At 33.9% G+C, this 23,861-nt stretch overlaps 1 protein-coding gene across 10 annotated transcripts in view; it reads right to left on the reverse strand.

Annotated features, from left to right (window-relative positions):
* Window positions 1–23,861, reverse strand: part of Phf3 (PHD finger protein 3) — an 84,774-nt gene that overhangs the window by 33,877 nt on the left and 27,036 nt on the right. For 4 of the 10 annotated variants that reach the window (XM_005318520.4, XM_013355780.4, XM_078019817.1 and 1 more), the window contains one exon: window positions 3,209–3,370. The exons of 4 other annotated variants lie outside the window; for them this stretch is intronic. In XM_005318520.4, coding sequence (XP_005318577.2) covers window positions 3,209–3,370 — 162 coding nt within the window. Of the gene's footprint in view, window positions 1–3,208; window positions 3,371–4,257; window positions 4,354–23,861 lie in introns of those variants that run through there. 2 more of the 10 variants (XM_078019818.1, XM_078019819.1) reach the window with 2 other exon arrangements.

Below are 23,861 nucleotides of genomic sequence, written 5' to 3' on the forward strand. Positions count from 1 at the left end.
AAGAGCTGATTTTGATGAAGAATGAATCACAGCTGCAGTTTGTTTATCGCACTATCAGTGAGTGGATCCCATCCAATTGCTTGGCCATCCCTGCCCAAGTACAGTAATTTGAATGTTAGTAAGCAATCTTCATATTACAATAGTAAGATTATCTCACATGAGACTTTATCTTTTCTACTCTGCTCCTTCTCTTTAGAATTTGTTCTTCTTCTTCTTTTTTTTTTTTTTAAATCCTCTCTTTACTTATTCTTTATTTATTCTGATCTTTACAATGGTACACACAGTCTGGGCATCCTCCTGTCAGCAGTTTGAGGATCTCATTAATTCTTCCTGTACATTCCTCAGGGACCCTTTCTTAATTCCTTCAGGACTTAATGTATGTGAACATTAAGGAAGCAGTTAATAACTTTTAAAAATTATCAAGTGGATTATGAGTTTATCCAAAGCTCACCTATATATTTTTTAAATAATAAATGTTAATGAGGTTTTATTCCATAATTTAGATGACTTTTAAAGCTTTGAAACCCATTTTATCCACCCTTGAAATAAATGAAGACTTTTAACACTCAAGTGATTGCTAAAAATCATAAAAGAACAAATAGCACGGTAACTGTGAAGATATACTGATAAAATATTAGTTTCTAATAGAAAGTAATTTGTTATGCAAAAGATAAAAGTCATTTGTCTCTAAATATAAACTGTTTTAGTTTGGAGCCTGACTCTATTGATAAAAACTATTATTTTTCTACATTATTTGTTTTATTCATTTCTCGAAGTCTCAAATATGCACAGGCCAATAACTAAATCTGATCAAAAATGCAAATCACAGAAAAACTCAGGTGAATACTTGCAACAAAGTTTATTCACTTCAACACTATACTACACAAAGGGATCTTTTTTGAAAAGGCATGAATCCAAAACAATGACAAATTCTTGAAGCAAAACAAGACGTGATTAAAAAGTAACTGATGTAATGCTGAGTGCAATGATACACATCCATAATCCTAGCTACTCAGGAAGCTGAAGCAGGAGGATTGCACAGTTGAAGCCAGCCTCAGCAACTTAGCAAGACCTTGCCTCAAAATAAAAAATAAAAAAGAGTTGAGGATATATTTCAGGAATAAAGTGTCCCTGGGTTCAATCCCCAGTACCACAAGAGAAAAAAAACTGATATAGAAGACCTAATGTGACAGACACTAAGCTGGCAGGTTTGGCAAAATCCAACACCTAACCCAAAACTGGTGGTTTATCCTCTTGAGAGAGTAAAGTGTATTATACTAATGAGTATCACATACATATATGAGAGTGGAGGACAATACAGTGAAATTTGTAAGACTTAAGTCAATTTGTATACACTGAAAACTGAGACACCCCAAACATTATCCCTCAAAGACTCCCATAATATGCTATTACAGGAATAACCTAAACTTTGATATGAGGGATTCCGTCAAAAAACAGCAAAGCCAGATAACCACACAATTGTCCTCGTGCTTATAGGTTCCATGCTGTCTTTGTTCTCTATCCTTAAACATGAGCAACAGTCAAGAGTCTAACATTCTAGGAAAGCCTCCAACATGAAACATGAAGTCCACAATACTTTTAAAATACAAAATGAAGGGAAAGAAAATTATGAAAGGAGATAAAAAAAAAACGTTTTAATTTACCATGAGTACCTTAATAAGAAAGATATTATATGCGCAAATCCAGAATAGAATGTTAACAAAAGGGCCAATTTCAAAATTAAACAAAAGGATATTTGGGAATTTAAAAGTACAAAACAGTAAAGTATGAGGAAACAGAAAATTTCAGCAAGTAAAGGAAAAAAGCAAAAGGTTGGAGTATGCAAAATATAAATGAAAGGGCTAATCCATGCCTTCTAACACTTGCATTAATAGGAATTTCAGAAAGCAAGAAATGAGAAAACAAGAGAATTAACAATGAAATAATTCAAGACATTTTCCTAGAACTGAAAACCAATAGTTTTTAGACTAAAGCTCTAATTAATCCTAGCTCAATACATAAAATATACTCACATCAAGGTACATTATCATGATACATTCACACCAAGAGTATCACAAAACATCAAAACACTAGCACTAAAGAGGAAAATTCCACAACCTTCCATAAGAAAGCAGGTAATATATCTCCAAAAATAATCAAAATAAACTTCTCAATAACACTTAAGTTAGAAGAAAATGGAAAAACGCCTTTAAATTTCCAAAGAAACTGATTTCGAATCTCAAATTTCATTTCCAACCAAACCATGATTCCAAGTGAGAACAGATTCAATAGACTTGCAGACACACATAATTTAAGAAGTGTATCTCCACAATTCCTTTTCTCACAAAACTTCTGGAAAAGGTGTGTCACAAAATAAAGGCACTCAACGACCAAAAAGAAAGAAACAGGAACTATAACAAAGTACCAAGTACAGACTCCTCAGAAAAAGTTAAAAAAAAAAAAAAAAAAAAGACTCCTGAATAATGGCTTTTTATCAGATTTATAAGGTTAACAATAGTCTACCCAAGGCAATAATCAGAAGGCACCAAGGGTTACTTTTTCAATAAAATGAAAATGACAGAATCCCTGATATACAAAATTTCATGAAGAAAAATTCAGACAAATAACAAAACTAGTTGGGGAGTAATCACTGGAACATCCACAATAAATAAAGCAAATGCAAAGTGAAAACAATCAAATGCAGAAGAAAAAAAGTTGTACAAGAAAAGTAGCTATCATTTACTAAAAGTATCATTGTCAACAACATGTAGCCATAGTAACAAATAATTAATTCTAATAAAATTATATATTGGAAGGATGACAAAATGTGCTTTTTATGTGACAGGGAAAAGAAAAGAAAAACTTTATCATCCAGAGTGGGAAGTCAAGTGATAAATACCTAAATCAGAATAAAGTAGGAATATCTGCATGCTTCTTAAAGATATGAAGGTAAATACTAAGAAAGAAAAAGGAAAAAAAAAAGGTAGCTAGCTGAGTTAATAGTGATTTCTACCATGGATAGACAAATGAGTATTGGGATAGTAGATGCTGGAGACTTTATACAACAAATTGACATAATCTCATAATCTGAATATTAAAAGATTTAATATTAGCAAATATAAAAAAAATGATCTCTGGCAAGTTTACAACCCAATACATCTATTCCTATAGCTCTGACCTTCTGGCTGGACCTCTTTAAAAGAATTACCTTGTGCCATTAAACGAGGTGATTTTCTTGGTGATCTCACTGAATTTTCTTCTACTTTGTCCCTCAAATTCCTGTTAGGTAAAATCAATTCTTCTTCATCAATGGTATCATTGCCACTTTCTTTAACAACTCCTTCATCCATAATATCGTCAAGACCAACAACTAGAGAAAAACAAAAACAATAATAAAAAATTAATTTTAAAAAATATTGGAAGTTATAAGTACTTAAAGGTAGTACAAAAAACTGTGAGATGGTTTTAACATAAAAAACTACAATCATGAAAGTTTAGGTCTATTCCTAACATATGTGACACTGTCTTTGCTAAGTTCTCACATAAATTGAGTCTGAGAAACTTCTACCTCCTAAGGTAACTAGTCAAAAGAGAAGAATAATCACTCCAGATTTGTCCTCAACTCAACTATCACTTTCATTTATCATTTGCTGTCCCTTTAAGAGTGTCACAGGCACCTGGAAGGCTCAATAATCTCAATTTTATTTAAGATACAAAAGAGCTCAACACCTTCAAAAAGTCTTAATATTCTACATTTGATTCATGTCAGGAACAGATATTCTGAGACCCTATTACTTAAGAGACTTTATGCTACATATGTGAGAGTAAGCAATATAGTTATACTTTTGAGTGATGCAAAGGGGCAAGGCAGAGAAAATAAAGAGTAAAAGATAAAGAGAGAAAAAATGAAAAACTTAACTTCCCCTTCCCACAAATGGTGAGAAAAACAGTAGATGCTTAATATAGTGACATAATTAAATTACTTAATCAAAAGAAACAAAGCCATTCAATTGATAAGAGGAAGGAAGATTGTCATTAGAATTTTTCTCTGTAGAGAATAAATATCATTTAACTAGCCAATATGTGTAAATAATCCTGAATGTGCATTTGTATGAAACCTTATACAAAGAATATGATTAAATCAAAAGACCTGGATTTAAGCCCCTGTCAGAACATTTAAACTTAATTAAATCACTTAACCTCTCTATCAATTTTCTTTATCTCTAAAATGAGGATAATAATACCTGTCCTACCTACCTCACAGGGTTGTTGTGAGGGTCAAGTGAGATGATGTATGGAAACTCACTCTGTAAACTTTAGAGCACTACACAAATGTTAGTTATTATCTTCATCCTAGGGGTTAGAAGGAACCTCAAGAAGTTATCTAGTCCTCATCTTTGTATCCAAGTAGAACTTCATTTAAAATAGCTCAACAAGATAGTGGTCTACCCTAAAATTTAAAGAAAACAAAATTCTTTATAAATATGCTTTCAAATGGTACAATCTTTTTGAAGAGCAATTTGACAACAAACAGAATTACAAAACTGCTTATACACTCTGACCATGATAATTTATAAAGAACAGAGGGAAGAATGGATTGTGAAGAAAATGCTAACCAGAAAACATAAGTCTGATCCTCATTAGAGATAAATAAATAAATAAAATGCATGTGCATGTACATTTAGACAAGTGGAAAAGGGCAGGAAATAGATGAAAATCATAAACATTAATTATAAGCAGCAATTCTTATCTCCAAAAGATAAGAACAGGGCTGGGGATGTGGCTCAAGCGGTAGTGCGCTCGTCTGGCGTGCGTGCGGCCAGGGTTCGATCCTCAGCACCACATACAAACAACGATGTTGTGTCCGCCGATAACTAAAAAATAAATATTAAAAAAAAAATTCTCTCTCTCTCTCTCCCTCTATCACTCTCTCTTTAAAAAAAAAAGATAAGAATACACCTTCTATTTTCCAAATGTCCTGCTATAAGCATGTAATACTTAAAAAAAAAAAAAAAGAGCTCATGCTTTTAATTTAACCTCACTCTATGCACTAACAGCTTAGGAGAACATGCTCTAGGAAAATTAATCAGGACTCATTTAAGATATAATTAGGGTAGACACAGAAGAGGAACTCCAGTTAGGATTTTTCATCTATGCTGCTACACATTCTCAAAAATGTCTTGACATTTGCTAAGTTGATCCACTTACTTATTTTCAAAAGCGAACTTTTTCACCTCAATTCTATATAAAAGCGTAAACATTATATGCATTTCAAAGATGTACAAAAATGCATAGAAAAAACTGGAAGAAGTTATTATCAGTAATTATCTCTAAAGGTAAGGTGGATAAGGAATATTGTTGTTTCATCTTTCTTATACTTTATTTTCTCCAAATTTTCTAAAATGCCCATATGTTTTATATTGTAATAAGAACAACAATCCAAAAGAGGAAAATAGTTGAGGCGAAAAGACTAATACTCTTGCTGGCAGGGAGTGCATATTACACATCTATTTATTTTGACTGCTATAAATAGATATCGATTACATATCTATTTATTTTGACTGCTATAAAGTTTACAGCCCTATTGATCAAAGTAGAATCAACAGGATTTAGCAAGTCAAAATCAAAGGTCAATTATCAAGTTTTAAATTATTCCATGTCCTTGGAGTATCTGGCATAATTCCCCCTTCTTGAATCCCTTCCTTCTCAGTTTCTGGGATATCATGTCCTCCTATCTTACTAGTCACTTCTTTTCAATATTCTTTGAAAGAACCTTCTCTTCTGCAGATGTCTACATGCTCAAGAACTTAACAGTTAAGTCCTCTCATTTTTCTTTTTTATCATCATTCACACTCACTCATCCATAGTGATCCTACCCAGTTCCATCAATTCCTGGGTGACTTCAATATGTATATTTCCAATCCCACATCAGAGCTAATCTCCAGGAGAGTGCTTGACCTCAATTAGACTGTCCAACAGGTATCTAAAAGTTAACATATTGAAAATATATATAAATTCCTCGAATTTTCCTAGTCCCCATAAACTGTTCCTCACTGGGTACTTCAAGTTAATAGAACCTCCACTCACCCAGTTGTTCAAGCCTAAAACTTGAGAAACATCCTTAGCTCCTCTCCCCGTATTGCTCCCTACATCCAACCAAACATCACATATCTGACCATTTACCATCTCCACAGCTAATACACTTCTCCAAATGACCATCATTTCTCATCAAGAGAACACTATAAGTCTCCTAGCAACTAGGTTCTTCTACTGCAACCCCTCCCACCACATATAGTTTATTCAGTTATTCCTGTGATCCTTCTAAAATATTATCAGACAACATTAAATTCTTCTGTTCAAGATCCTCCAAAGCCTTCCTGTCACATTTAAATTTTGATCCAAGCCCACAGGTTAACAAGATCTTCCTTTGCCAACTTCCTTGACTTCAACTCCTACCAAGCTGATTTTATTCTCACATTGGCCTTTCCAGAACACAAGTTAGCATAGTACTCGCTTCTGCATGGAGAGCTCTTCTTCTGAATATCCACATAGCTCACTCTCTCACTGTATTTTGGTTTAACTCAAATCTGAGAAATCTTCTCTAATCACATTATGCAAAATAATACATACTCCCATCACTGCCTACTGATCATTAATACACTTTACCTTTAAAACATGTTTCACCATCTGATATTACTTATCTATTTATTTTGACTGTCTTCTCCATTACACTGTAAGTTCCACACAGAGACACTCCTTATTTGTGGCTCAAAGACCAAAACCTAGAACAACTTAGTGCCTAGTAGGTACTCCAGAAATATTTGCTGAATAAAAGAATCATAGAAAAGGACTAGTGGGAAAAGTTTCCTTTGGTGAGTGACAGAAACATTTTCATCAGCCCAAAGAAAGACATTGTAAGAACAAAATTAGAAGTAAATGACAACCAGCTGAAGGAGGTTAAAGTGGCAAAGATGAGTTTTCTATGTAATTAACAGATGAAGAAAGCAGAAGGGAAATAAGTGTGATAGGGACATTACCCTCTACAAAAATGATGAATGAAAGAGAAAAGAAATTTGAGTGCGGCAGAAGAGGGAAGTGGAGAGAGGTAAGGGGAGGAAGGAGAGAAGGGGGGAAAAAAATCAACAAAGAAGTGCCCATGTTTGTATGTACTAAGAAATAACTTAGAAGGTAAATGATGCCTTCTGCTATGGCTTTTTAAAAGTACATGCGGTAAAAATTTAACCCCAAATTCACATGGTAATAGTATTTGGAGGTGGGGGTCTTTGTAAGCTAATAAGGACTAGATAAGGCCAAGAAAATGGGGCTCCCCATGCTGGCATCAATGGTTTTATAAGAAGGGGAAGAGAGACCCAAGCTAGAATGCTTATTCTGTATTCCATGTGATTATCCCTGTGATATTATGATACAGCAAGAAAACTCTTACTAGATTAGGCTGCACCATGCTATTGGGACATCCCAGCCTTCAAAATTGTGAGCTAAATAAACCTGATTCTTTGTAAATTATCAGCCTATGGAATTCAGTTATAACAATGGAAAACAAAGTGAACCGGGACTAATCTTTTGAAAATCTTTTGGTCAAAAATCTACAATTAGAACAACTAAGACTACACAAAGAGTTACAAGAATCCATTATTTTTGGAGGCTGGAGATGTGGCTCAAGTGGTAGTGCGCTCGCCTGGCATGCATGAGGCACTGGGTTTGATTCTCAGCACCACATAAAAACAAAATAAAGATATTGTGTCCATTTAAAAAAGTAAATATATATATATATATAAAATAAAGAATCCATTCTTTTTTGTATTCCTTGTCCTCCTGGCACACAATCCCTTCATCTCCCACAGTCTACCTCCACAATAAATCAAGCTATACATGCCTCCAAAGATTCCAGGACTCTCATGCTGAACAAGGCCCTCTACAACTGAAGCTCCTACTTAATCTCTCAGTGTCTCAAATTATTAAAAAAAAAAAAAATGGAGATAAAACTAGTGCTCTAGAAAGGCTGCTGTGAAGATTAACATACAAAGTCCTCAAAATCCTATGGTACTTAGAAAGTCCTGTTATTAACTATTTTGTTTCACAGTTTCTCCCTCGGGTACCCCTTCAAAAATTATACTCCTCCTGACACAAATCAACCAATTAAAAAAAAAAGTACATGAGAGGTTCTTTCTTCTAAAATTGTTCATTTGATAAAAGTAATTTAAAATACAAAATTAATAATCACTGGTTAAAACTCTCCCCATCAGGTACTACTGTATTTAAAAGATATTGATGTTCTGATTACTTCTGCTGAGAAATTGAATAAGTAAATAATAATAATAATCAGTTGTTTTTCTTTTTCTTTTTTTTAAAGAAACACTGGCCTATTCTTGGGTACTTATCTCCCCCTTCCACCAACACAAGGCAAACTAAAATTCAGTATTTAATATCTGATATCTTAAAAGTTGGCCAGTACCATGCAATATATCTACTAAAATAAGAATTTGGATTCTGAAAACAGAAAAAAAAAATTAAATAGAAAAAACAAAAACTGGGCTGGGGCTACAGCTCAGTGGTAGAGTGCCTGCCTTGCATGTGTGAGGCACTGGGTCCAATCCTCAGCACCACATAAAAATAAATAAAGATATTGTGTCCAACTACAAGTTAGAAAAAAAAATTAAAAAAAGAAGAAAAAACAAAAACTACAATAATGTCTTGATTCTTTAGGAAACAAGAGTACTAAACATGTCACGCAGGAAAAAAAAAAAAAAAACAAACAGTTTTTTTCCTCCCAGATCTAGGTTATCGTTCTCATTTGAAATGTTGGCCTAAAATCTGACCACATTTAGAAATTTTCGTAAGCCTGAATTAATATCATATAAAAATTCTTCTTGCCAGGCACGGTGGCACATGCCTATAATGCCAGCACCTCTGGAGGCTGAGGCAGGAGGATCTCCAGTTTAAAGCCAGCCCCATCAAAACTGAGGAGGTAAGCAACTCAGTGAGACCCTGCCTCGAAATAAAATACAAAATAGGGCTAGGGATGTGGATCATGGGCAAGTGCCCTGAGTTCAATCCCTGGTACCAAAAAAATTAAAAAATAAAAATTCTTCCCACCATAACCCCAAATTTCCTTAATTAAACTTGCTGCTCTCATATGCTAAATCTAAGTCCTCCTGACACTAATACTACTTTACTCCAGACTATTAATTTCAATCTATCTTTTTATGAAGTTGAGGTAAATGAGGTTGTAAAATAATAATGATCATTAATAATATAATCAAACCATTTGGAGTTAAATTTATTGCATTTCTCAACTGGGATTTGTTTAAATCACTTTAACACCATACACAGGGGAGATCATAAAATTATAAGTCAGGAATATTAAGGAAGTCTTCACATCTGATATTAATTTGATGGTAGTAGAAAGACCAAACTCAGTTCAACCACTTCTAAAAGAATAATTTCTGTATTATAAAAGTTGGCATAAAGGAACAAATATGAGGAAAAAAAGGATAATATCTTTACAGTTATTACAATAAGTTAGATATCTACTTTACAGGGCTTGTCATTTTTTTTAAGTAGAGTAAGGAAAAAATATGGACACCTTAATCTCATTCATTTTCTCTTCTAACATTCCAGAAGACCAACCAACCTCAATAGGTCCTCCCTTTAGTGAGTTCTTTCCTTCATGGCTAACTCACATATTCACTCCAAAAAAAGCAGGTGAGCAGATATATACTCTATCAAATTAAATGTTATGTACAATACTATTTACTATTTTGGAGTGGATGTAACTTTTTAGATGCTATCATGTTCCTAATTTGAAACATAATCAAGTCTACTATATGTGAACACCTTTTCCCCCCTTTCAATTTAATATATATATATATATTTATATATATATATATATATATATATATTTTTTTTTTTTTGGGATGGTGGTAGTGGGGGTTGAACCCAGGGACACTTCGACTGAGCTAACATTCCCTAGTCCTTTTTATTTTTTTTTAATTTTTTTTTTAAAGAGAGAGGGAGAGAGAGGGAGAATTTCAATATTTATTTTTTAGTATTTGGCGGACACAACATCTTTGTTTGTATGTGGTGCTGAGGATCAAACCGGGGCCTCGCATATGCCAGGTGAGCACGCTACCGCTTTAGCCACATCCCCAGCCCTCCCTAGTCCTTTTTAATTTCAAGATAGGCTCTCACTAAATTGCCCAGGCTGATCTCCCAATTTATGAACCTCCTGCCTTAGTCTCCTCAGTTGCTGGGATTAAAGGCATGTGCCACTGTACCCAGTTCAATTTCTTCTTTATGATAAAATGTAAATCATAGGTTTACTGAGTCTAAGAAGGCAAATATATTTATTTTAATGTGATAAGTAAATAGAGATCAAATTGCTTTTCCAAAAGATTACAAAAATTTACAGTTCAAAGAACTTGAGATTGCCTTTTTGAATGTCTTTAATTTTGCCTACTGTTCTATTCAGGTCTTAATGTTTTGCTCTCAACAATTTATGTAAATTCTTAAGGTAATATCTGTGTTACTTATTTAAAGTGTTTTCTTGTTTATCTTTAGTATTTGGCATAAAGTTAATTTTTCTTCAGAATGCTATATCTTCAATCACTTCAACACTATTAAATTATCCTTTCTGCTATAATTTATAGTTACTTTAACATATTACAAAGCTTTATGATTTCATGTTCACAAATATTTCAACTTTTGCCAATCTCAATTTCATGGTTTAGGAGGAATTTACAGGTATTTTCAAGGAAAGGAGGCTTTTTTATCAAACAAGTCTAAAAAATATTCAGTTAAAAGAGAAACTACCCAGAAGCTTGGGAAGCTAAAGCAGCAGGATCCTAAGTCCAAAGACAGCTTCAGCAACCTAGCAAGACCCTGTCTCAAAATAAAAAATAAAAAGAGCAGGGGAGTGATTCAGTAGTTAAGCACTCTTGGAGTTCAATCCCTGTACAAAAAAAGGCACAACACTGAAAAAGTCCAGAGTCCTCAATGTGTAAGCATTTTATGAGAAAATAAGCATATGTGATACATAGTATGATGATTTCCCAAGCTTTTTATCCTCCTATCCCTCCCCGCAAAAATACACCAAAATGTTATTTTAGAGATTTTTCCCTTTTCCTTGTTCACATTTTCTAGTTCATTTTGCATTAAAAGTATTTTGTTAAAAACTTTTTCAAAAAACATTTTTCCAACATAGTTTAAATTCATTTGTGCATGCCCAGAGAAAGAAGGAAGATAACATACCCAACAAGGTTTTCTATGCAAAGGAAAATGCTATTTGTGCCACATTTTTTTTTAATTCCCAAAGTTATACAAACACACAGTTTTAAAGGTATCTCTAGTTCCATAAAGTTTGTTTTAAAAAAAGTTTGTTTAAAAAAAAAAAAAACACTAATATCCAGTACCCACTTTCCTCTTAGAACTTGTTTTTTCACTGGGAAAATACTGATACAATCACTCTTCATTGAAGGGTTGCTGTGAAAATAAACCAATGTAGCTTCAAATACAGTGTCTAAAAGGAAGTAATAAGATCTTAAATGAATGATAAACACTATTAGTATAACATGGGAATTATTTTAAAACTTTTTTTCTATAGCCTGAAGGGCACTGTCATTTTACTATTACCCAACTATCTAAACAACTATTCCTGTGGCCAAATTATTCTATCAAGCTAATGTAAAGTAAGACAGTAATTGCTCTCCAAAAATTTAACATTTTAATTCAGCCCTAAAATACGATAAATTGTTTACCTTTAAATTAATTCCTTTAAAAATTTTCACTAAGCATCTAACCCTACTGTGTCATACACTGTCTTAGACTCTTGCAGATACCTAGGGAGGCAGACTCAAGGCAAATGACCTGTTTTCTTATGCAAACACAGGTGGGGGTAGAGGGAATCTTACATAGACTTGAAATATACTTAAGTGACATGTCAACTGATTGAATACACTGAACTTATTTCAGTTAACTGCAAAAATTATATAAAGGAAACTGGGTAAACTAAAATCATACTTAATATTTGAAAATATCAAGAACAATTTTCAAATATTTTGGCAGAATATGATGGTGTTTATGATTTTCCAAATATAAAAAAAAATTATATTTCAGAGATACATGCTGAAATTATTTAGAGATAAAATCATAGCATTTCTGATCTGTGCTTCAAAATAATCCTGAACTAAAGGAGGTGTTAAGAAGAGTAGGGCACCAACAAAACAAAACAAAACAAATTATGAATTGCTTAAGCTGGTAACAACTACACAGGGATTTATTATGCTATTCTCACTGCTTCTATAAATGTTTGATGTTTTTCTCATAAAAGAAAATTTTCAAAACTGTTCCCATGAATCTTCATTTTAATGATGGTGAAACAAAATATATAGTATGATAATAATAGATAAATAAAAGGAATAGGAAGTGTGGAGAGAGTGCAGAAAGGGAAAAGGGTTAGTTTGTAATTATAAATAGAGTGGTCAGAGAAAGTTAGGGATAATTATTCTGGTTATTTATTGTACAAGAGCTTCTTCTAGCCAGGGGGAAAGTGGAGACTAAAATCCAGGCCACCGTCTGTGCTCCAAACTGTGCACAAGAAAAAGAGATGCCCTTTAATAACTCCTAAAATGGCACTGTTTCGGTCCAGAGGGAGCCTAGAGATGACATTGCTGAGGTAACTCTTCAGGAAAAAAAAAAAAAATCCTGAACCAGACAAAGGAACAGATTTCTAATTAGAAGGTACATACATTTATAGACACTGACGTAGAAATATGCCGCATGTGTTAAAGGAATACTATGGAGATAGGTCTGTGTTGCCAGATTAGCAGAGAGGGAGAACAGCAGAATAGATCAGAAAAGTATCTTGAGTAGGGTCTTGTAAGCCATAAGAATTTTGGTCTGTTTGTATAAAACGCCGTCTTAACAGAGCATGATAAATCCAAAAGTGACATAGTCTAACTCTTCAAAAGATCACTCAATCACTCTATCATTTGTGTTCTTTTAAAAACAGGTTATAAAGAATCCCAAAGAGCAGAAGCAGGAAAGCCTTAAAGAATGCTGCAATGATCAAGTATTAGATGCCACTAAGACCACAGTTACCAGTGAAGAAAGTGAAAAGTACAAGTAATTAGATTCTAGATACATTTTGAATATAAAGCCAACAGAATTTACTAATGAACTGAATATCAAGTATAAAGAAAAGGGAGAAAAATAGGAGGTGCCTTGGAAGTTTTTTTGCTGAAAACTTCAAGGAAGAAATCGCCATTTAGGGGTAGGAAAGACTGTAGAATTAGTGATAGCAGAATACAGAGAGGGTAAATCGTGCAGTGGTACACATGTGTAATCCCAGCTATTGTAATGGCTAAGGCAGGAGGATCACATGGCTCAGAGCTACTGTGGGCAACTTAGGAGACACTGTAGCAAAATTAAAAAGGTAGGGAATATAGTGCAATGGCAGAGTGCTTGTCTAGCATGCATGAAGTCCTGGGTTTAATCCTGAAGGTGGGGGAGTTATCAAGAGTTCAATTTTAAACTCTTAAGATTCCCAGTAGACATCAAACCAAGTAAACATAAGAATCTCGTAATTAGGCAAGAAGTTGAAGTTAATAATGATATACTGGGAGTTGAATTATAGACTTTTTTTTTAATTTTTTAAGTTAGAAAATGGAATGATATTAACACAACAGGGAAGAGAAAAAGAACAATTATTTAATAATCTGAACCTTCAACACTCTAATGTTTAGAGGTCAGAAAATGAAGTTTTTTTAAAAAAAGACTAAGGAGAGATCCTAGAGAATGGGAAAAAATCTTTACCACACACACCTCAGATACAGCTTTAATCTCCAGGATATATAAAGAACTCAAAAAACTTAACATGAATAAAACAAATAATCAATAAATGGGCTATGGAACTGAACAGACACTTCACAGAAGAAATACAACTGATCAACAAATATATGAAAAAAAGTTCAACATCTCTAGCAATTACAGAAATACAAATCAAAACTACACTGAGAGCTCATTCACTCAAGTCAGAATGGCAATTATCAAGAATACAAGTGGGTTGGGGGTGTGGCTCAGTGGTAGAGTGCTTGCCAGCACATTCGAGGCCCTGGGTTCGATCCCCAGCACCACATAAAAATAAAATAAAGGTATTGGGTCCAACTACAATTAAATAAACAAAATATTTTTTTAAAAAAAAGAATACAAGTAATAGGGACGTGGAATGTTGGCAGGGATGTGGAAGAAAAGGTACACTCATACATTGCTGGTCCAACTGCAAATTGGTGCAACCACTCTGGAGAGTAGTATGCAAATTCCTCAGAAAACTTGGAATGTTTTGACCCAGTTATCTCACTCCTCAGTTTATACCCAAAGGATTTTAAATCACCATACTACATACTACATACATACTACAATGAGGCAGCCACATTAGTGTTTATAGCAACTCAACTCACAACAGCTAAACTATGGAACCAACCAGGATTTCAGCCTACCAGGAGACATTAATTATAAAATTAAGAAAAATGCCAAAATGTACATTCCAAGTTTTTATTTGGACTTGCTCCATCTGCCCCATGATTCTAACAACAGGCAGACAACAGACACTTGGCTACCCATAGGCCAACTCTGAAAAGCCTACATATGAGGAATAAACTGTCAATACAGGCTTCTGTGTTGGGAGCAAGGAGTACTTAGTTGCATGATTATCCCTTGATTATTTAAATTTAATTTTTAATACTTAGTTTTTCTTTTTGATGAGATAAAACATGAGAAAATCGCTGTTTCACAGTTCATTTAAACAGTCTACTAGTTATAAATTTAAAACTATCAAATATGAAAACAAATGTAAACACAATTCTTGGGGATAACAGAACTATTTATTAACAGCAAATTACTTTAACAAAAGCACTAACTGGTCACCTTTAAAGTATATTTTTAATTTGCTTTTGCTTTGAATATACTTCATGTGTCCAGGATCTTCAAAAACCTGACTATTACATGCCCCTCAGGATACTGTACTGGTTTTTTAAAAATATTTTTTAGTTATAGATGGACATAATACCTTTATTTATTTATCTTTATGAGGATCGAACCCAGGACCTCACAAATGCTAGACGAGCACTCTACCACTGAGCCACAACCCTAGCCCAAGAATGCCGTACTCTTAATGTTACCACCATAGAGAGACAAGCCCAATTCAAATAAACCGCCAAAGAAACAACTAGATATTCTCTATCATCTTACTGTTTACTTGCAAGCTTATTAGTATTTGCAAAATTATTATTATCCTCCAGCACTAAAACAGTGCTTCACATGATAGGTATGCAGTAAATTTTTTGTTAAATAAGCAAACAGTACAGTACCTACTTATACTTTTAGGCCAAAGCAAAGTATATTATCTTATATATAAGTGTGGAACCCAAGCTGTAAATTGCTGATGCCTGCAATGCTGGTTAAAAGGAATCATGTTACCATAAAATATGAATAGTTGTTTTCTTTAAAGGGGGAGGGGGGCAATTCAACCCTCTTATTAAAATATGGATCATACCATTATTCATTGAATTTCAGTTTCCAGTAAAACAGCTCTCAACCAGCACGTGGTTCTGTGACATTTCATTAGCTCTGCTTTAAGTCTAGATCTGAGATGTTCTCCTAAGGCCCATGTATTAGAGGCCTGATCCAAAGGGAGGCACTATATGGAGGTAGTAGAAACATTTAAGAAATGGGGCTAACTGGGCACAATGGCACATTCCTATCATCTCAGCAACTTGGGAGGCTGAGACAGGAGGATTTCAAGTTCGAGTCTAGCCTTGGCAACTGTGCGACCCTGTCTCAAAAAATAAAAGAACTGGGAATATAGCTCAGCAGTAAAGCAGCCCTGGTTTCAATCTCTAGTATGAAGAGCAGGAGGAAGAGGTATATCTGATATATCCTTAGTGTCCAGAAAAATAGTCAGAACATACAATGTTCTATCTTAAGCATAGCTTGAATTAACTAATGCATGAATGAATATAAATATAACATAGAATCCAATTTTCTATCCAAAAGATTAAAACCTGTGTTAACCCAACACAAATCAATAAATTCAGTAATCAAAACACCAAAATAAAACACCTCTATTCCATCACAGTAATAACAGCTGACCCCTGCAAAACTCAAAAGTTAGAATGATAATAGTTTAAGAACACAGATTTGGAAGAGGCATGAATACCTTGAACAACCAATCAAAAGCACAAAAAATGCTTACTTGTAAAGATAATTTCCATTTTCCAGAACACAGGCCTAAAAATCTCTATCTAAAAGGAATTCTGAATGAGCATATTAAAAGAGATTAAAGATATGAACCTTGACTGAAAAAAAGTATCAACTCTGTAATAAATTTGGAACACTTAACAGAATTATTAGAACTTGGAGAACATAAGAGTTCTAATAACCAAAATATATTAGTAAATATATTTGAGAAAAGAACATAGCTTTATGAGAAAATAAATATTACATGTGTTCAGCCTTGATGCACTATATAATAAAATGTATCTTGTTCTGTTCCATAATAAATGTTTAGAAGTCAGTAAATTACTTCCTCTTGTCCTTAATAAAAAGTCTTTCTGGCCTCATGAATATTTTGGTAATTCCTAATCTTACCAAATCTTACCATTTCAGGTAAGATTCTAAATCTAGAGTCTTTCCTTAAGAACAATAGAAAGTAAATAGAAGCCCTCAGAGAAAAACCTACTTTAATAAAGATTTATTTCTACTCATGTGTTTTATATACATACACACATACACACCATTATTCAAACTGCACTCCCTTACTTTTACTTCATTTTCTAATGATCTGTTTCCTGGCCTTTGAATCATATGAATACTAGAATAGATATTTGAGATCCTAAGTCATTATTATAAAAAAGAAAATAAATATATCATTCAAGATGATTTCTTTTTAAGTATACTGACTCAGGCCCAATTAGTGCAGGGACCAAAAGCCTACTAAAATAGTACCTATGATGTCACTAATAAAGAATGATATAACTTATTTCCTAAAACAACTACATTTAACAGTAAAAAGCCAAATAATGTTCACTATATGATTCTTGAAAACAAAGAAGAGCAACCATAGTTCTGAAATTACTATTTATTGAAAATTCATGTGCAATATCCTTGAATAAATCACCTTTACTAAAGTTGCTCCATTAACGAAAGTCATTTGATTATTTTCCTGGTGCTTGTATATATTAAATTTATTTTTAACGTTAATCTTTAAGGAAAAATTTCTCAGCTTTCAAAACTTTTCAAGTAAGTGCTATCTACATTTCCAACCTGATCTCTTCACATGTTTGAAGTACTTTTGAGAATATGCTATGAGGAAACTTTCCATACTAAAACTTACTGATTATAAACAAAACAGAAGAAAAATATGATTCTGAGACAAAAATTAAATAAAACTCTCAGAGCCAGCCAGATATGGTGGTATGAGCCTTAATTCCAGCAACTCAGGAGGCTGAGGCAGGAAGGTTGCAAGTTCAAAGCCATTCCAGCAAGTTAGCAAGGCTCTAAGCAATCTGTTGAGACCCTGTCTCTAAATAAAAAATATTAAAAGGGTTGGAGATGTGGCTCAGTGGTTAAGCACCCTGAGTTCACTCTCTGGTACCTAAATAAACAAACAAATAAGTAAACAGAAATCTCAGAATGAGAACAATCAACAAGTACTTTAAGAAGCACTGTGCCACTGGGAGCAGTGGCACATGCCTGTAATCCTAGTGGCTCAGGAGACAGGAGGATCATGAGTTCAAAGCCAGCCTCAGCAAAAGTGAGGTGCTATGCAACTCAATGAGATCTATCTCTAACAAAAATACAAAATTGGGCTAGGGATGTGATCAGTGATTGAGTACCCCTGAGTTCAATCCCTGGTACCTTAAAAAAAAAAAAAAAGCAGCAGCACTGTGCTTATAATGCAACAACAAACTTTACACAATTAATTTAAAAGCAGTATTAGACATACAGATCAATGACAACATGTGTGTGGAATGACTGAAGTATGAAAAAGGACAATTAGAGCATCAGACACAAAAAAGAAGTATAACATAATATGTTCCTAAAAATGTACAAGTACAACTCCTATGACAAAGGGAAAGAACCAAAAGTCATTTGCCACCTTTGACTAAACTAGACGTGACCACTTCACCAACCTCATACCCTGGAAAATAGTAATTAAGTGTTGATTTTTTTCCCCCTTTCATCTGCTTCTTCACCAAAGAGATAATTTTAAAAATATATATATTTTTTAAAAAACCTTAATTTTGCCAGAACACCAGCAAGTAAATGCAAAAGATGAAATTAGAAAATAATAATTTGGTTACTACTGATTCTAGCAAGTACTGTCACTGGATACATAGAAATATGAGAAAAGTTGATGAGAAACTATTCCTATAGATTCCTTGTTAAGATCTTAAGTATTTAAGGAAGAAGAGATTTAGCTCTCACCACCTTAACCTAGTAACCAAATTTCACATCAAAAGGAGTTGAACACTCAAACATAAAACTTGTTATGAACAATATTAATGGTACAGCTTTACCTATTAAGGACTTTTGCAAAATATGTTGAATCTGATCTAATCTAAACTTTTAAACCTAACTTCCCATCTTCAGGAAGTGGAAGGAATAGATATCACATTTTTTAAAATATAGAATTTGGGACATTCCTCCAAAAAGTATTAAGGGAAAAGGATATAATGAGACTTTAGAGAAAAAAAACAAATGCCACACTAATTTTCTGCATCTTGATTTGCACAAACTAAATGAAATTATATCTTGGGAACAAGGAGTAAATCTGAATACTGGACAGAATATCAGATGATATTCAGAAATTATTTTTTCATTATAATTATGATATGGTGTAAATGTCCTCTGAGATACATAGTGAAGTTCAACTAAATGGATAGACTGGACAGGTGAACTGGTAAAGTAATAAATTAAGTCAGTAAATACAGCAAAACATTAACAGGTGTTAAATCTTGGTAAAGGGTATATGTGCATATACTGTACCATTTTTATCAGTATATTTTAAATTTTCAAAATACAAAGTTAAATTTAAAAATAAAAAGGCTAGCCCAGTGGCACAAGCCTGTAATAACACCGACTCAGGAGGCTAAGGCAGGTGAATCACAAGTTCAAAGCTAGCCTCAGCAACTTGTCGAAGCCCTAACCAACTTAGCAAGACTGTCTGAAAATATAAAATAAAAAGTGCTGGGAGCTGGGCGGGGTGGCACATGCCTGTAATCCCAGCAGATTGAGAGGCTGAGATAGTAGGATGCCAGCCTCAACAATGGCAAGACACTTAAACAACTGTGAGACCCTGTCTCTAAATAGGGCTGGGAATGTGGTTCAGTGGAGTGCTCTCAAGTTCAATCCCTGGTGCCAAAATAAAAGGGGGGGGGGGGTTGTTACCTGAGGATGTGTTCAATCCCTGGTATTTAAAAAAATAAATAAATAAAAACTAAAATAGAAGTATCCCTAACCAGGATATCTAAATAGCAAATGATTTATAATCCACTTTATTCCAAAACAAATTTAAAATGGCTTTTAAAAAAGAATATGGGGGGGGTGGGGCTGGGGTTGTGGCTCAGCGGTAGAGCGCCAGCCTAGCATGTGCAAGGCCCTGGGTTCAATCCTCAGCACCACATAAAAATAAATAAATAAAGATATTGTGTCCAACTATAATTAAAAAATAAATGTTAAAAAAAAGAATATAGGGGCTGGCTGGAGTTGTGGCTCAGTGGAATAGCGCTTATCTAGCATATGTGAGGCACTGGGTTCAACCCTCAGCACCACAAAAAAATAAATAAATAAAGATATTATGTTCATCAACAACTAAAAAATAAAAATTTTTCAAAAAGGGGATATAAAGCTGGGCAAGATAGTACACGCCTGTAATCCCAACTACTCAGTAGGCTGAGGCAGAAGAATCACAAGGTCAAGGCCAACCTGGGCAAAAAACCCAAGACTGTGTCTCAAAATAAAAATTTCAAAAAGTGATGGGTATATATAGCTCAATAGCAGAACACTTGCCTATTATGTGTAAGGCCCTGCATTCTATCCCCAGTACCGCAAAAAAAAATTTTTTTTAAAAAAGGATATACAATACAAAGTCATATTTTAAAATGGAAAAAGAAAGTTTGAGAAAAGTTAAACAAAGCAAAAAAAATAATAATAAATTAGGAAAAAAAACAGGATGAAGTCAAGGATAATGTTAATACCCAGAAAGAGATACAAACATTTGTATTTTCTCAGAAGTTTCCTGACTTTCAAAGTTTGTCAGGTATTCAGCAAAACACTTTAGGGAAAAAAATATGAAAAATTGTGTACATTAAAAAGATTCTGTCTCTCCAGGCACACCTGTAACCCCAGAGGCTCAGGCGGCTGAGACAGGAGGATCGTGAGTTCAAAGCCAGCCTCAGCAAAAATGAGGTGCTAAGCAACTCAGTGAGGCCTTGTCTCTAAATAAAATAGAAAGCAGGGCTTGAGGATGTGGCTCAGTGGTGGAATGCCACTGGATTCAATCCCTGGTACCGAGAGAGAGAGAGAGAGAGAGAGAGAGAGAGAGAGAGAGAGAGAGAGAGAGAGAGAGAGAGAGAGAGAGAGAGAGAGGCGCGCGCACACATACACAGACACACACACACACAGACACTGATTCTGTCTCAAAATAAAATACCATTTCAATGGACACCTATATACACCAGCTTTCATCAGACTTTTAAGTTTACACTAAGCAGATAGTTTCCAAAGGGGGCGAGTATAAACTTGAGGGGATACATAAATAATCTGTGGCCTGGAATAAAATATTATGTATATAAACTATTACTTAAAACCCATCCTAGCAACTCAGGAGGCTGAGGCAAGAGGATGGATAGTTCAAAGCCAGCCTCAGCAAAAAGTGAGGCGCTAGGCAACTCAGTGAATCTCTGTCTCTAAATAAAATACAAAAATAGGGTTGGGGATGTGGCTCATTGGTTGAGTGCCCCCGAGTTCCATGCCTGGTATCAAAAAATAAACTAAGGGCTGGGATGTGGCTCAAACGGTAGCGTGCTCGCCTGGCATGCATGCAGCCTGGGTTCAATCCTCAGCACCACATACAAACAAAAGATGTTGTGTCCACCAAGAACTGAAAAATAAATATTAAAAAAAAATAAATAAAAGGCTAGGGCTGTGGCTCAGCAGTAGCGCACTTGCCTGGCATGTGTGACATACTGGGTTCGATTCTCAGTACCACATATAAATAAATAAATAAAGGTCTATCAACAACTTAAAAAATATTAAAAAAAATTAAACCTTACCAATATTTAATCAGACTCATACTAGTATCTTTGGTAGATTCACGACATAATTTAGCTGAAAAGAGATTCTGAGACAATAAGAATTCCATAAGTTGGAGGAACTGACAACATTAATGAATTTGTCTATATTTTGCACTATTACAGAATGTCATTAATACCATCTCTTTCTTTTGAACTGAGGATTGAACTCAGGGTTACTCAACCACAGAGCCACATTCCCAGCCCTATTTTCTATTTTATTTAGAGACACAGTTTCACTGAATTGCTTAGTGCCTTGCTTTTGCCGAGGCTGACTTTGAACTCACAATCCTCCTGCCTCAGCCTCCTGAGCCACTGGGATTATAGGCATGCACCACCATGGCCAGCAATACCATTTCTTTTATGTTAAAAAAAAAAAGTTATAAGTAGTAGACTGTTCATAATAACTTCAGTGAAATGGGAAATGACTATTAAAATATTTATATAATATCAAGTTTCTCCACTAATTCACAGCAAGGGTCTTAAAAGAGGTGTTGTATTTAACGATGAGTTACACATTTTTATTTTACAAATGTTTAAAACTAAAACAAGTATTACAAACATTCTGGCCTCTTCTGTCATAAACAGCTGTGAAATGTCATATTAGAAATAAATAACCTTAGTCTGTCCCTTCAATGAGATGACATTTTATACTTTTTTTTTTAATGTGGTACTGAAGATTGAAGCCAGTGCCTTGCATGCACTAGACAAGCACTCTACCACTAAGCTACCACCGCAGCCCAAGATAACATTTTAGTAAGGAGTAAAACAGTAATTGCTTCTCTTAAAATAAAATTAATTAATTAATTAATTAAGAACATGGGCTAAGAAAATCAATGTTGAGGTACGTTTCCATCATTATGTGAATTTAGCTAGAAATGAAATGTAGTACTTATGAAAAAAATTCTTACTGAACATTAAAAATTTTTCAAATAAAAAGGTTGAGTTTGGGGGCTGGGGTTGTAGCTCAGCAGTAGAGCTCATGAGGCTCTGTGTCTGATCCTCAGCACATAAAAATAAATAAAATAAAAGGTAATGTGTCAAACTACAAATATGTGTGTGTGTGTGTGTGTGTGTGTGTGTGTGTGTGTGTGTGTATACACATAGAGAGAGGGAGAGTTTTGAGCTCAGATGGTAAAAAAAAAAAAAAATTATGTAAAAATCTTCCAATAGTTGAAAAGAACAAGAAACACACTGAAAGATGACAGAAATATTCCAATTAACCCAAATAAAAGCCTTCATGAACTTGATATACAAAAAAATAACTCCTAGGATTATAACTTATTAACTGCAGACTACAGTGAATTTCTTCCATTTGAATAAATGTTATCATTATTGAATTACCTTTTTTAGCTATGATAGTGATTCAAATCCGATATCAAAGTAAACTCAATTTAGGACTGTACACATAAAATATTATTTCAGCAGTTTGGGAGGATCACAAGTTAAAAGTCAGTCTCAGCAACTTAGTGAGGACCTAAGCAACTTAGTAAGACTAAGACCCCTGTTTCAAAATTAAAAAATAAAAAAGACAGAGATGTGACTCACTAGTAAAGAGCCCCTGGGTTTAATACTGGTGCCAGAAAGTAAAAATGAAAATAAAAATTATTATTTCAGGTAAAATTTTCAAGAATAATTAAACATGTATTCATTGGCTTTCCAAAAATGTTCTTATATGATCACTAATTTTAATTAATAACTCTAAGTATAAATGTTATCTATAACTCATCATTTCAAAATATCTATTATATGTATTACATAAAAAACACATTAATGGTATAGCAGGACACATACATAAAATACACATAAAAATATTGGTGTGTACTTCAAAATGTCTTACTTATAAATATACAGTCAAGTTTAAATAATGCTATTTTAATGAAATAAATCTTTAGATACACAAAGAGTAACCTTTATACCTATATCCTTCAGGATGAAATACCACAGAATTAAACCTCCCTATAAATTTTTTGATATGAACAAATGATCACCCTCTATGAACAGAGATCTGGATTTTATGAACTAAGCCTTGGGGGTGGGGAGGTGGGGATGAATAAGCAGCCTAGAAAAATCTTTGACAAACGAGACAGGATCAGCTCTGAAAAAAGTTTCCAAAAATCCTAGGATGACCTCTAAGCTCCAATGAGGTACTAATCTTAGCCTCCCCATACAAGTTAACCACAAAAGATGTGCTTGAAACTACACACTGTTGCTCTATATCTATTTAGTCATTCCTTCTCATTTATTAGAATTCTTTTTTTTTAAAACTGGGTACATGATCACCCATAATAAAGACTACCCTTTGCAATGTACTTTACTGCTATTTGTGACTACTATCTAAGTTGATCCAAGGGATATTAAGTAAAAATTATGCATGCATTTCAGGATATGATCTTAAATGAAAGCATATTACTTTCTCTTTCTTATTCTTTACTGACTGGGATCCACAGTGGGTAGCTAGAGAAGACATCTGAAAATGAGGTATACCTAGAA

This window comes from Ictidomys tridecemlineatus, chromosome 8 (assembly GCF_052094955.1).
Source record: "Ictidomys tridecemlineatus isolate mIctTri1 chromosome 8, mIctTri1.hap1, whole genome shotgun sequence".
Classification (NCBI taxonomy): Eukaryota; Metazoa; Chordata; class Mammalia; order Rodentia; family Sciuridae; genus Ictidomys; species Ictidomys tridecemlineatus.